Genomic DNA, 13,283 nt, shown 5'->3' on the forward strand with positions numbered 1-13,283 from the left:
CCCTGAGGACGCTACTTAGTAGCGAAACATGTCGGGGGGGCTGTCTAACTCATTTTAATTCCTATCATTGATCGGATCCACTATGCTATCCATTTAGTTGACTACTGTTAAATCTAACTTACTGGACCTATTGATACGTGCCTTATTGGTAGCTACCTAATGCTTGTCTGTACAGGCAAATTACTGTCATCCGATCCTCTGATAGTGAGAATTTTAAATCTGTGTGTGTGGTTTGTCCTGCTACAAGTAGCTAATAAAGATTAAAATTTAATTTATTTTTGGGTAGTTGGGAAATTTGGCTTGTCGCCTGAGGGCGATCCTCTCTCTCTTGTAATTTAATAGTGTGCCTGCCAACTACCTGGGGTCTCCCTCTTATTTCTCTGTTTTCACTGATAAATGGCGCCCAATCTTAACCGCTTTTTGAACACGTTTTGCATCGCCATAGAGGGCTAGGAATTGAAAAAACATTTTCTCCACTGGAGCGGTGTGAGGGTTTATTTGTTTCGGCACAATCTGCAGTTTCATTGGTACCATTTTGGGGTACATGCGTTTTTTTTTTTTTATCACTTTCTATTCAATTTTTTAGCAAGCAAGTTGACCAAAAACCATCAATTCTGACCATGGCTTTTATTCTTTTTTTTTTACGGAGTTCATCCTGAGCTATGAATGACAATCTTACTTTATTCTGTGGGTCGATATGATTACGGTGATACCATATGTATTTTGTTTTGCAGTGTTTGCGCAATAAAATCCCTTTTTTTTATAAAATGTATTTTTTTGTGTCCCCATGTTCTGAGAGCCGTATTTTTTTTTTATTTTTTTTTTCCAGTCAAAAAAACTGTAAGGGCTTTTTTTTTTTTTTGCGTTACGGTTTGTAGTTTTTATTGGTACTGTTTTGGAGTAGATGCGACTTTTTGATCAGTTTTTATTCTATGTTTTGGGAGGGGTGGTGACCAAAATAATAGTGATTTTGCCATTGTTTTTTACTTATTTTTTTTGCGGTGTTCACCGTGCGGGAAAAATAATATTATAGTTTTTATAGTTTGGGTCGTTACAGACGCGGCGATATCAAATATGTGTACTTTTTTTTAACGTGTTCAATTTTTTCCTATAATAAAACACTTTTATTATCGGGAACAGAGCATTTTTGTTTTTGTAACTTATAACTTTTATTTTTACACTTTTATAAAACATTTTTCTTACTTTTTTTTTATTTATTTCTTTTGTCCCACTAGGGGATTTGAAAACTTGCAGCTCTGATCGCTGCTAGAATACATATATGTAGTGTAATGTATTCCAACTGTCATTGTGACGTGACAGTCACTCTGACAGGAAGCCTATGAGGACCAGCATCCCATAGGCTTCCGTACATGGCAGCCTGGAGGCCAGAATAGCCTCTGGTTGCCATAACAACCATTGGCAGCCACCCCCACCCCCACGGTTCCATGTGGGGGCTGCCAATCTACTCTGAACCCCGTAAATACGGCAATCGACCACTGCATCTAAGGGGTTAATTGCCAAAATCAGCTACGTTGGGCCGCTGATCGACAACAGGGAGAGCAGGGCAGACAACCTGCACAGTTAACCGCCGCTGCGTTGTAACGCCACGCGCCGGTTAACTATTAAAATCCAGACATAACTAGACGTCAAGGAACGTGAAATTACTGCACACCTTGACGTGCATTAACGGCAAGGTGTGCGAAGGGGTTAATGTTGCAGCTTGTTTCAATTACAATTTCTGAATCTGAAAGTAGCAGATTCCTGATGCATCAAGTACTTCTTACTATCACCACAAGTATATACTAGTCCTTCTCAAAGAATTAGGATATCATCAAAAAGTTAATTTTATTTCTGTAATTCCATTCAAAAAGTGAATCTCCTATATTATTATATAGATTCATTACAGCATTTTTCCAGCGTTTTTTTCTTTTAATGTTGTTGATTATGACTAACAGTTAATGGAAACCCAAGATTTAGTCTCTCAGAAAATTAGAATATTGGGTAAAAGTTGAAGATTGTGGACTCATGGTGACACTCTAATCAGCTAATCAACACCAAACTGCAAAGGTTTCCCAAGCCTTTAAATGGTCCAACAGTCTGGTTCAGTAGGCTACACAATCATGGGGAAGACTGCTGACTTGACAGTAAGCTACAAAAGGACATTGCTAAAGAAACTGGCTGTACCTGTCATCCACCTGTATCACAGGAACTGGAGCTAGCTCCGATCCCTGCCTTTAACCCCTTAGATGCAGCGATCACTGCATCTTTGTGGTTGTCAGCAGATTGGAAGCTCTGCCCTGCAATCGCAGTGCTGCCGACTGCTACTATGGCAACAGGAAACCTAACAATGGCCGCCTGCTCTGCCATTACGGAAGCCGATTAGGACTCGCCCGGAGGCGAAACCTAATCTGCTTGCTGTCAGTGAATGACTGACAGATCTAATACATTGCACTACATAGGTAGTGGAATGTATTCGTAAAAAAAATCTGACCGTTGGACCTTAAAGTCCCCTAGTGGGACTAAAGAAAAGTGGAAAAAAAAAAGTTCGAAAAATTATAATAAAAGTCTCCAGTAATAAAATTAAACACAATCGCCCTTTTTCCCTCATCAAGTCCTTTTGTTGTTGAAAAAAATAAACCATACATATTTGGTATCGCCGTGACCGTAACGGCCTAAACTATAAGAAATATTATGTTGTTTATTCCACGCGGTGAACGGCGTAAAGAAGAAAAGCCGTAAAAAACTACCAGAATTTGTTTTTTGGTTACTTTGGCCTACAAAAATTGAAATAAGTGATCGAAAAGTCGCGTGTATCCAAAAATAGTACCTATAAAAACTATAGCTCGTCTCGCAAAAAAAAAGCCTTCATACGGCTCCGTCAACGAAAAAATTAAAGTTCTGGTTCTCACAACTTGGCAACAGAAAAAATACATTCTTTTTTACAAAAGTAATTTTATTGTGCAAAAAGTTGTAAAACATAAAAAAGTGCTATAAATTAGGTATTGCTGGAATCGTACTAACCCGCGGAATAAAGTTAACATGTCATTTATAACGCATGGTGAACACTGTATATAAAAAAACAATGCCAGAATTGCTGTTTTTTTGGTCACCTTGCCTCCCAAAAAATAGGATAAAAAAATGATCAAAAAGTTGCGTGTATCCCAAAATGGTACCAATAATAACTACAGCTCATCCCGCAAAAAAACAGCCCTCATACCACTACATCTATGAAAAAATGTAATTAGTTAAGGCTCCATTAAGTCCGGAAATAAAAAAATATGCAGTTGTGCAGGCCCAAGGGGAACATTTCTTCTGTTTCAAGAGGCGATTTATTGAGGCCCTAAAATTAGGGAACCATGTTTGGGCCCTACCCTTCCTATCTGTTGGAAGCGAGGGTGTCCGCATTATACCAGGACAACACTTTCCAGCAAAATTCCCCACACTGCAAAGCTGCGGAGTGTGGACCAAAAGGGGGATAATTAAGGACACCATTTATTAGTGCGACACTTACCTGTGCATAAAGGATTGCTTCATAGCGCAACAAATATCTATGGATTATTTTATTTTTTTACCCCTTTATTATACCACCTGACTTTGCCCCTGATGTTCCCCGCACAGCTTACATGTACCCCCACATTATAAACTGAAATACCAGTAAAACTCCAAACAAGCAAAATCTACGCTTCAAAAGCCAAATGGCGCTCCCTCCCTTCTTAGCCCTACAGCGTGCCCAAACAGCAGTTTACTTCCACATATATGGCATCAGCATACATGGGAGAGCCCTTGTAACAATTTTTGGGGTGTGTCTCCCCAGTGGCATAAGCTGGTCATGACATATTTGCCACTGAAATGGCATATCTGTGGAAAATGTAACATTTGTGCTTTGCACTATCTGCAGCTCAATCATTTATGGAAAAGACCTGTGGGTGGAAATGCTCACTACACCCCTTAATAAATTCCTTGAGGGGTGTAGTTTCTAAAATGGGGTCACCTCTCAGGGGTTTCTTGTATTATTTCACATCTGAGCCTCTGCAATTGTGAACCAATACTTTGTAAGTCGCCAAATTACGCCTCAACTTCGCATGGTACTCTTTCACTACTGAGCCTTGTCGAATGTCCAGGTCAAAGATTAGTGCCCCATGTAGGGTTATTCTAAAACCGGGAAATAAAACATAATAATATGAGCGCTGTCTTGTTATGGTTGCACAAGCTGGGCACCACATATTGGCATATCTATGGAAAAAAATCCCATTTCCACTCTGCAACATCGAGTGCACACTAATTTATGCAAAACACCTGCGTGGTAACATGCTCACTACACCACTAGGTGAATACCTTGAGGGGTGTCGTTTCTAAAATGGTATCACTTCTGGGGGTTTTCACTGTTTTTGTCCCACAGCGGCTTTGCAAATGCGACATAGCGACCAGAAACCAATCCAGCAAAATCTGCACTCCAAAAGCCAAATGGCGCTCCTTCTCTTCTGATCCTTTCGTGTGCCCAAACAGCAGTTTATGATCTTATATGGGGTATTGAGAAGTTGCTTTATAAATGTTGGGATTCTTTGTTTCCTTTATTAGTTGAGAAAATAAAAAAATATTGAGCTAAAGCTACATCTTATTAAAGAAAAAGGATTGTTTTTATTTTCACTGCCCAATTCTAATAAAATCTATGAAACACCTGTAGGGTCAAAATGCTCACTAACACCCCTAGATGAATTCCTCAAGGAGTTTAGTTTCCTAAATGGAGTAACTTTTTTGGCGGTTTCAATGTTTTGTCCCCTCAGGGCCTCTGCAAATGTGACATGGCCTCCGCAAACCATTCCTGCTAAATTTGAGCTCCAAAACCAAAAACCAAATGGCGCTCTTTCCCTTCTAAGCCCTGCCGTGTGTCCAAACAGCCGTTTATGACCACATATTGGGTATTGTTTTACTCGGGAGAAATTGCATTACAAATGTTGTGGTGTTTTTTCTCCTTTAGTCCTTGTGGAAATGAAAAAATAATTTGCTAAACCTACATTTTCCTTGAAGAATGTAGATTTCCATTTTCACAGCCTACATCGAATAATTTCTGCAATAAACCTGTAGGGTCAAAATACTCACTATACTCCTAGATAATTTTCTTGAGGGGTGTAGTTTCACAAATGGGGTAACTTTTGGGGGATTTTCACTGTTTTGACACAGCAAGGGACCTTCAAACCTGACATGGTGCCTAAAATATATTCTAATAAAAAGGAGGCCCAAAATCCACTAGGTGCACCTTTGCTTCTGAGGCCGGTGCTTCAGTCCAGTAGCACGCTACGGCCACATGTGGGATATTTCCTAAAACTGCAGCACCTGGGCAATAAATATGGAGTTGCGTTTCTCTGGTAAAACTTTGTTATAAAAAAAAATGGATTAAAAATTAATTTCTGAGTGGGGGGGATTAAGAGAGATCTATGTCTGTATTGTATTACCTGTATTGTAATTGCTCTTATGTGAATTGTTTATTCAATGTTTGGAATATGTCTCACCACATATGTCTCTTATTTCTGTAATATTTGACGGTGCCTGGGGAGAGGGTATGGAAAGGTTTTGTATGCTATGTTTTGCATTGTCTAATTTTGAAACTTCAATTAAAAATATCTGATTTCTGCAAAAAAAAATTCTCCTCTACTTTGCTTTAATTCCTGTGAAACGTCTAAAGGGTTAAGAAACGTTCTAAATGCTGTTTTGAATACTTTTGAGGGGTGAAGTTTTTAAAATGGGGGTTTCTAATATATAAAAGCCACTTCACAACTGAACTGGTCCCTTAAAAAATAGCGTTGAAATTTTCTTGAAAATGTGAGAAATTGCTGCTAAAGTTCTAAGCCTTGCGACATCATAGAAAAATAAGAGGTTGTTCAAAAAACGATGCCAATCTAAAGTAGACATATGGGGGATGTTAATTAGAAACAATTGTGTGTGGTATAACTGCCTGCCTTTACAAGCAGATATATTTAAATTTAGATAAATGCAAATCTTTGCAGTTTTTCACTAAATGTTGGTGTTTTTCCACAATTAAATACTAAATATACCCAGCAAATTTTAACAGTAACATAAAGTCCAATATGTCACGAGAAAGCAATCTTAGAATCGCTTGGATAGGTAAAAGCATTCCGATGTTATTACCACATAAATTGAAACCTGTAGGATTTGTAAAATGCGGGAAGGTGGGAAGGGGTTAAAAAAAGAAAAATGCTGCAAATAGATCACTGTGTGTGTAATGAATCTATATAATATGAGTTTCTGAAATTAACTGTTTGATAATCTAATACATTGAGAAGGACTAGTATATATGCAACTACCTATGCATGTGTATTCATCAGTATTTGTACTGGGTTTTTTTTATTTCCAGGAATCATGGGTAAAGAAGGAAGACAAGCTGTAAGGAACAGCGACTATGCAATTGCAAGGTTTAAATTCCTCTCAAAACTTCTTTTGGTGCACGGTCACTACTACTACATTAGAATAGCAACTCTTGTACAGTACTTTTTTTATAAGGTATGTGCATGTTTTAATGTACAGTTAAGGTCCTTATACACAGAAAAATTATTAAACTTTGCTAGTTTTTAAATAAGAGTAACGATAACTGCCCAGTGTAAATACAGGGAAAGATCAACGATAAAACTATTATTTGTGATTTGCCTTGGTAATTGTTTTATCTGAAAATCTACTGAAGGCCCTGTTCACACTGAGTTTTTTTACGCGGAAACCGCGCTGTTCGGTCACGTGACCCGCACATTGACTCCCTGAAACCTACAGTGTCTGCCGTGTGGATCCTCGATGTGAGTCTCATAGGCTTGTATAAAGAGACTGACCTCCGGTCCGCACAGCAGTCTATGTGGGATTCTTTGAGTCAGAGTGCTGGTCTTGTGACTGAACGGCGTCCCGAGGCTGCTAACTAAAATAAAGTGCCCAGTAAGAGAATAAATGTCACTTCCTTTCACGTTACCAAGTTTACAAATGGAGGAGGTAAAAAAAAAATTTTGGTGGGGCGAGCTGCAGTTTATATTGGTACAATTTTGGGGTACATGAGATTTTTTTGATCACTTTTTATTCAATTTTTTGTGGGAGAAGAAGGGACCAAAAAACAGCAATTCTGATGGTTTTTATTTTTTACAGCATTCACCGTGCGGACTAATTAATGATATACTGTAATACTTCAGAGTTTTACTAACGTGTCGATACCAGTTATGTTAGCTTTTTAATTTTTTTTACATTGTGCTTGAGGGAAAATGGGAAAAGGGTGCTTTTTGAGCTTTGAATTTTTTATTTGTTACAAAAACTTTATTTTAATGTTTTTTACTTTTTATACTTGTCCCCCTAGGGGACTTTAACCAGCGATCGTTAGATCGCTTGCATGATGTACTTCAATACTAATGTATTGCAGTATATCGCGATTCTGACAGTCTCCTATGAAGCCCCCAGGCAGACGTGCTAACCAACGGCTCCCCCCGATCTTGCCGCGGGGGGGCCGTTGGGCTATTACAGGGGGTCGCCCCTCTGTTTTTTGTAATTGAAATGCCGCGTTCGCTATTGAATGCGGAATTTAACGGGTTAAACGAGCGGGATCGCACTCCAACGGGATCCCGCTTGTTACCCGGAAGTGTCGACTGCGACACACTTGATCTATTGATCGGTCTCCGTCCGTGAGCCCGCTCCATATTCCCCCACCCGGCGTGCGCTGTATATATACACGCCGGATGTCGGGAAGGGGTTAATAACATTTTGAAAAACGATTACCGATATACTATATTGTAAGTCCTTCAGTATAAGCAGTTTTCTTGTATAACGTGATCCACCGTTTCACATATTAATGAAGTCAACACAATGCTGCTGGTAAATGTAAGTGGGAGCTGCCCATGGATCCGCAATTGTCTTTAGTTACGAGAACAGTACAGTGAACGGACGCTACCAACACCCCAATGCAGTGTAAGTAAATCTCATCTCCTTTTTTTCAGGAAAACCAAACCGCAGTGTATTCGCACTTCATTAGCTTCACTGGCTGTAAATCCGGCCTCCTTTGCACTTTGTATATAACAAACTAAATAATAAGCATTTGTACGATTTGCAGTAACATTTTTAAACATTTAAAAATTTAATTTCTACAGTTTTTTTCTTTAACATTGGCGTTTTTCTCTTTCAGAATGTGTGTTTTATCACACCACAATTTTTGTATCAGTTCTTTTGTTTATTTTCTCAGCAAGTAAGTGTATCGTTACTATTAAATGTTTTCATTTCCCCTGCTTTATCTAACTATGAACACTACCCTATTTTATATACGGAAATGTTTAATCCATCCAGTGCATACCTGGTCGGGTTTGCTGTGCTTACATTTCTCATTTATCACAGTGTAACAACTGTCGAAGACTGTTTAGGCTTAGAGTACGACTCTATCTTTTTAGGTGTTGCCCCATATAGGCTGCAAATTCCCAACAGGGAAAGTTCTGCATAGATTTGGTTATAAATTGGCTCTACAGGGTGGGCCATTTATATGGATACACCTAAATAAAATGGGAATGGTTAGTGATATTAACTTCCTGTTTGTGGCACATTAGTATATGGGAGGGGGGAAACTTTTCAAGCTGGGTGTTGACAATGGCGGCAATTTTGAAGTCGGCCATTTTGTATCCAACTTTAGTTTTTTCAATGGGAAGAGGGTCATGTGACACATCAAACTTATCGAGAATTTCACAAGAGAAACAATGGTGTGCTTGGTTTTAACGTTACTTTATTCTTTCATGAGTTATTTACAAGTTTCTGACCACTTATAAAATGTGTTCAAAGTGCTGCCCATTGTGTTGGATTGTCAATGCAACCCTCTTCTCCCACTCTTCACACACGGATAGCAACATCGCAGAAGAAATGCCTCCCGATCTGACCCCCTTAGACTTTTATCTTTGGGGTCATCTGAAGGCAATTGTCTATGCTTGAAGATACGAGATGTGCAGCAACTGAAACTACGGATACTGGAAGCCTGTGCTAGCATTTCTTCTGCGGTGTTGCTATCAGTGTGTGAAGAGTGGGAGAAGAGGGTTGCATTGACAATCCAACACAATGGGCAGCACTTTGAACACATTTTATAAGTGGTCAGAAACTTGTAAATAACTCATGAAAGAATAAAGTAACGTTAAAACCAAGCACAACATTGTTTTTCTTATGAAATTCTCGATAAGTTTGATGTGTCACATGACCCTCTTCCCATTGAAAAAACTAAAGTTGGATACAAAATGGCCGACTTCAAAATGGCCACCATGGTCAACACCCAGCTTGAAAAGTTTCCCCCCTCCCATATACTAATGTGCCACAAACAGGAAGTTAATATCACCAACCATTCCCATTTTATTTAGGTGTATCCATATAAATGGCCCACCCTGTATAATGATATTGGAGAATGCAATTTAGATACTGTTAAAGGGTTTTACTGCAACTTTGATATTAATGGTCTATCCTTAGGATAGACAATCAATATCAGGTTGGTGGGAGTTCAACTGATGGCATCACCAGCAAAAACTGAAGGAATGGGTTGTCCGGTTCACGGTCTTATTCTAGCAAGAGACTAAGCTGCAATACCACACACAGCCACTATCAAATATACGGCGTAGTGCCTGATAAACAATGACACTGCGGCACCTTCACTCGTTGGCGCGCTGGGGCTATTCTAAGGATAGGTTCTTGATATCCAAAGTCCCAGAAAATCCCTTAAATCTAAATATTTATGGTTAGGATTTGATTTTCTATCTAATCAGTGCATACGTATGTTCCTACCAGTGTTTTAGTTTGTGACATCACAGAGTAGGTTAAATATTTAAACTGTATGTAACAAGAATATTAATAAGGTTGAGAACTTTTCTAAAATCTTCATTTCTTGTTTCTTTTGCAGACACTGTATGACAGTGTGTATCTGACTTTGTACAATATTTGTTTTACTTCCTTACCCATTCTGATGTACAGTCTATTTGAACAACATGTGCATCCACATGTGTTACACACCAAACCTGGTCTCTATAGGTGAGTAGCTTATTATTTGAAAAGAAACAAGTTAAAGTATCTCTAATGCAGGTTAAAGAACATTTAACTTTTGGCTTTGCACACATTACGTTTGGCCCATTTAGTTGATGAATTATAATTTTTTGCTATTGCCATATAGACAACTGTACTTAAAGAGACTGTCACCACATTATAAGTGTCCCATCTCCTACATAAGGAGATGGGCGCTATAATGTAGGTGACAGCAATGCTTTTTATTTAAAAAAATATCTTTTTTTACCACTTTATTAGTGTTTTTAGATTTATACTAATGAGTTGCTTAATGCCTAAGTGGGCGTATTTTTACTTTAGACCAAGTGGGTGTTGTACAGGGAAGTGTATGACGCTGACCAATCAGTGTCATGCACTCCTCTCCATTTCATCCTGTTAGATCCTTATGTGCTGTCTTATACTTACACATTAACAATACTGAAGTGTTTAGGCAGTGAATAGACATTCCACGGGATGTCTATTCACAGTTTCTGCACTTCGTTACTCTGTCTGTGGTAGTTACAGCAGAGGACGCGTAATCTCGCGAGATTACGCGGTAAATGACAGGTTACAACGAGATCACGCTTCCTCTGCTGTAACTACCATAGAAACAGTTTTAGTCTAGTGTCCGTAGGAGGCAGGCATGGCCTGATAACCAGGTCTGCTTGTCCTTATTTAGTTTTATTCTTTTATTTTCTTCTGGCTGCAAGTGGGTTGTCGGCCAGGTCACTAGACTAGTTAACCCCCTGGAGGTGCTGAGAAACCAGGCAGTTTACTGCACTGACTTTCCCTCTGCCCGCGGAGTGCCAGCAGACCCCACTATACGTGCGAGGTTACTGAAGAGGAGGCCCTGTGCACCCTGAAGACTACGGAGGGTAAGTATGAAAATCCGCTCCCTCCAAGGGGTTACTCGTTTATATTTGTGATGGCTTTCCCTATTTAATGGGAAAATATTTTTATTGGGACAATATACCCTATCTGGGGACATACCAGATGTTATTTGCTGCACATCCCCTCAGGGTCTTTTTTTCCCTGCGCAGGGACAGAAAACCGCTCTAATTTTCTTGCCTTTCTATTGGTGGGGGAACGAGCGTCACGCTGCTCCATTCTTGTAACATCGTTCTGGTCTTTCTACTTTTGTCTTTGGCTTGTATCTGCGCTTGGCCGCCTTCTCAACCACTCATGCCACGTCCCCTCTGTCATGTGATCCTGGCATCCCTATCGGCCGATTGGAGGGAGTTGCTTTTTCAAGAAACTGACTCAGGAGCATGGCTGTTCCTCTGTGTAGGCTTTCTGATCGGTCAGTCTTCTGCCTTCTGGGTCATTCACTCAGCATGTCTTTGGGTACTGGCGCCGTTTCTCAGCGCTTCAGTTCAGAAGTGGTCATCTATTCCGCTGAACCACCCAAAAAGCTAACCCCCCCCCCCCCCCCCCCCCTCATGTATTTCAGGATGGTGACATTTCCAGACTCTCCAAAACCATGATTGAGTCTTTGGAGCGATTGCTTTCACAGATATTGGTCGAACACGATGCCCCACAGATAGTACACAGTCTACCTCTTGCAGTAGGTCCCATAGGAGGTGTAGAAGTACCAGGGACAAATCCTGCTCCTCTTCAGATTACCTTAATGGGTCCCATGTTAAAAATTAATGGTGATGCTGCTTCTAACCAGGATCAGCCGGATTCAGAACCTGAGCAGCATTCACAACTGACAGCGGCCATGCAGGGGTTGATATGTGTTGTCAAAGAAACCTTTCATGTAAAGGATGGCCCTATCACCCCATCTCAGGATGAGGCCCCCACGGTGCCAAAGGCTATTCTAGAGGAGATTAAAGGAGATTTTGTACAAAGAATGGAAACATTTGGCTTCATAACGCTTTAATACGGTTTTGATCTCTAAATGGCCTATTTTCCTTTTGTGGATCCACCTATCTCAAAACTGTTTAAGAGCACCACCATTTCACTTTCAGAAGCAGCATCACTCAGGGACTCTCTTGACAAGAAGTTGCATTCGGGAGATGTTGTCAACAGGTTATAAGATAGTTCTCTTTCATTCCCCAAAGGCAGGTTCTTTTTGTTTAATCCATCGTGTGCAACAGATCGCGGTTCTTGTTAATCTCTTTACAGTAACATAAAAGGATGGATCCATCTGTCCAACGCTAGATCTGAAGAGGTTGAACCACTTTGTTCGGAGGTTTTGCATTAAATCCCTGCAATCTGTGGTCACATCACTGGAACACAAAAAATTATTTCGTCCATTGCCATTAGCGATCCATACCTCCACATCCGTCTCTCAGGGAACCACCAGCACTTCTTCATTTCGTGATAGGTTCTTGACATAACCAATTTGTCACCCTCTCCTTCGGGCTTTCCAGGGATCTTCATCAAGGTCCTGGTGACTCATGGCCCTTCTCTCTTAGTAAAGGCCTCCTCTAGACAGGACAATCTTCAGTCTCCACATCACGTTGGAACGGTTCGGCTAGATAGTCAACAAGGAGAAATCCTCCCTAGTCCCATCTCAGAACATAGAATTACATGGAATGGTCTTCTACACCAGGTCTGCAAGGGTCAATCTCCCAGAGGACAAGAGTCAAGACCCTTCGGGCAGAAGTGACCCTCCTTTGCTGGAACACTCCCTCTTCCATCTGCTTCTGCTGGGCAGAAGGATGTCGAACCTAGAGGCAGTTCCAAATGTGTTATTCCACGCTATGGGACAAGGCTAAAATCTTTTTGGACATGTTAATTCGCTTTCGGATTTGTCAGAAGTTAGGCTGGTGCGAGACCTCGCTGGCCAACGTGCTGGGGCGGTGTTTTCTTCCCCCTCCATTTTATTTTAATCTCAATCTGAACCACCTAAGTGGCACCAGGAGTTGATCGGTTTTTGATGCGCTTAGTTCACGGTCAGCGGTTTACATACCAGGAGTGGACAATCGGACTGCAGACTAGTCAAGAAAGACTGGATCCTAGAGAGTGGTCACTTCAAACAGACGTATTTCATCACCTTTGCAACAAGTGGGGCAGCCCAGACGTGGATCTCCCTTATGTGTCGACTCAACCACATGGTTCCAATCTACATGCCCAGTTGTTCCAGGGCCATCACAGTTGACACACTGGTCACTCCGTGGGATCAGTTCTTCCTCCTGTATCTCTTCCCTCCCCTTCCACTCTTGCCCAGAATGCTCAGGAAACGCAAGAGGGAAGGCGTTACTGCATACCTGGTGGCGCTTCACTGGCCTCGCCGGTCC

The 13,283-nt window shown here is 40.6% G+C and overlaps 1 protein-coding gene across 2 annotated transcripts in view; it reads left to right on the plus strand.

The window, feature by feature from the left end:
- ATP11B (ATPase phospholipid transporting 11B (putative)) overlaps positions 1–13,283 on the plus strand; it is a 178,029-nt gene that overhangs the window by 104,946 nt on the left and 59,800 nt on the right. For both annotated transcript variants that reach the window (XM_075861675.1, XM_075861674.1), the window contains exons 22-24: positions 6,374–6,519; positions 8,165–8,224; positions 9,902–10,029. In XM_075861675.1, coding sequence (XP_075717790.1) covers positions 6,374–6,519; positions 8,165–8,224; positions 9,902–10,029 — 334 coding nt within the window. The remainder of the gene's footprint in view (positions 1–6,373; positions 6,520–8,164; positions 8,225–9,901; positions 10,030–13,283) is intronic.

Source organism: Rhinoderma darwinii, chromosome 4 (genome assembly GCF_050947455.1).
Source record: "Rhinoderma darwinii isolate aRhiDar2 chromosome 4, aRhiDar2.hap1, whole genome shotgun sequence".
Taxonomy (NCBI): domain Eukaryota; kingdom Metazoa; phylum Chordata; class Amphibia; order Anura; family Rhinodermatidae; genus Rhinoderma; species Rhinoderma darwinii.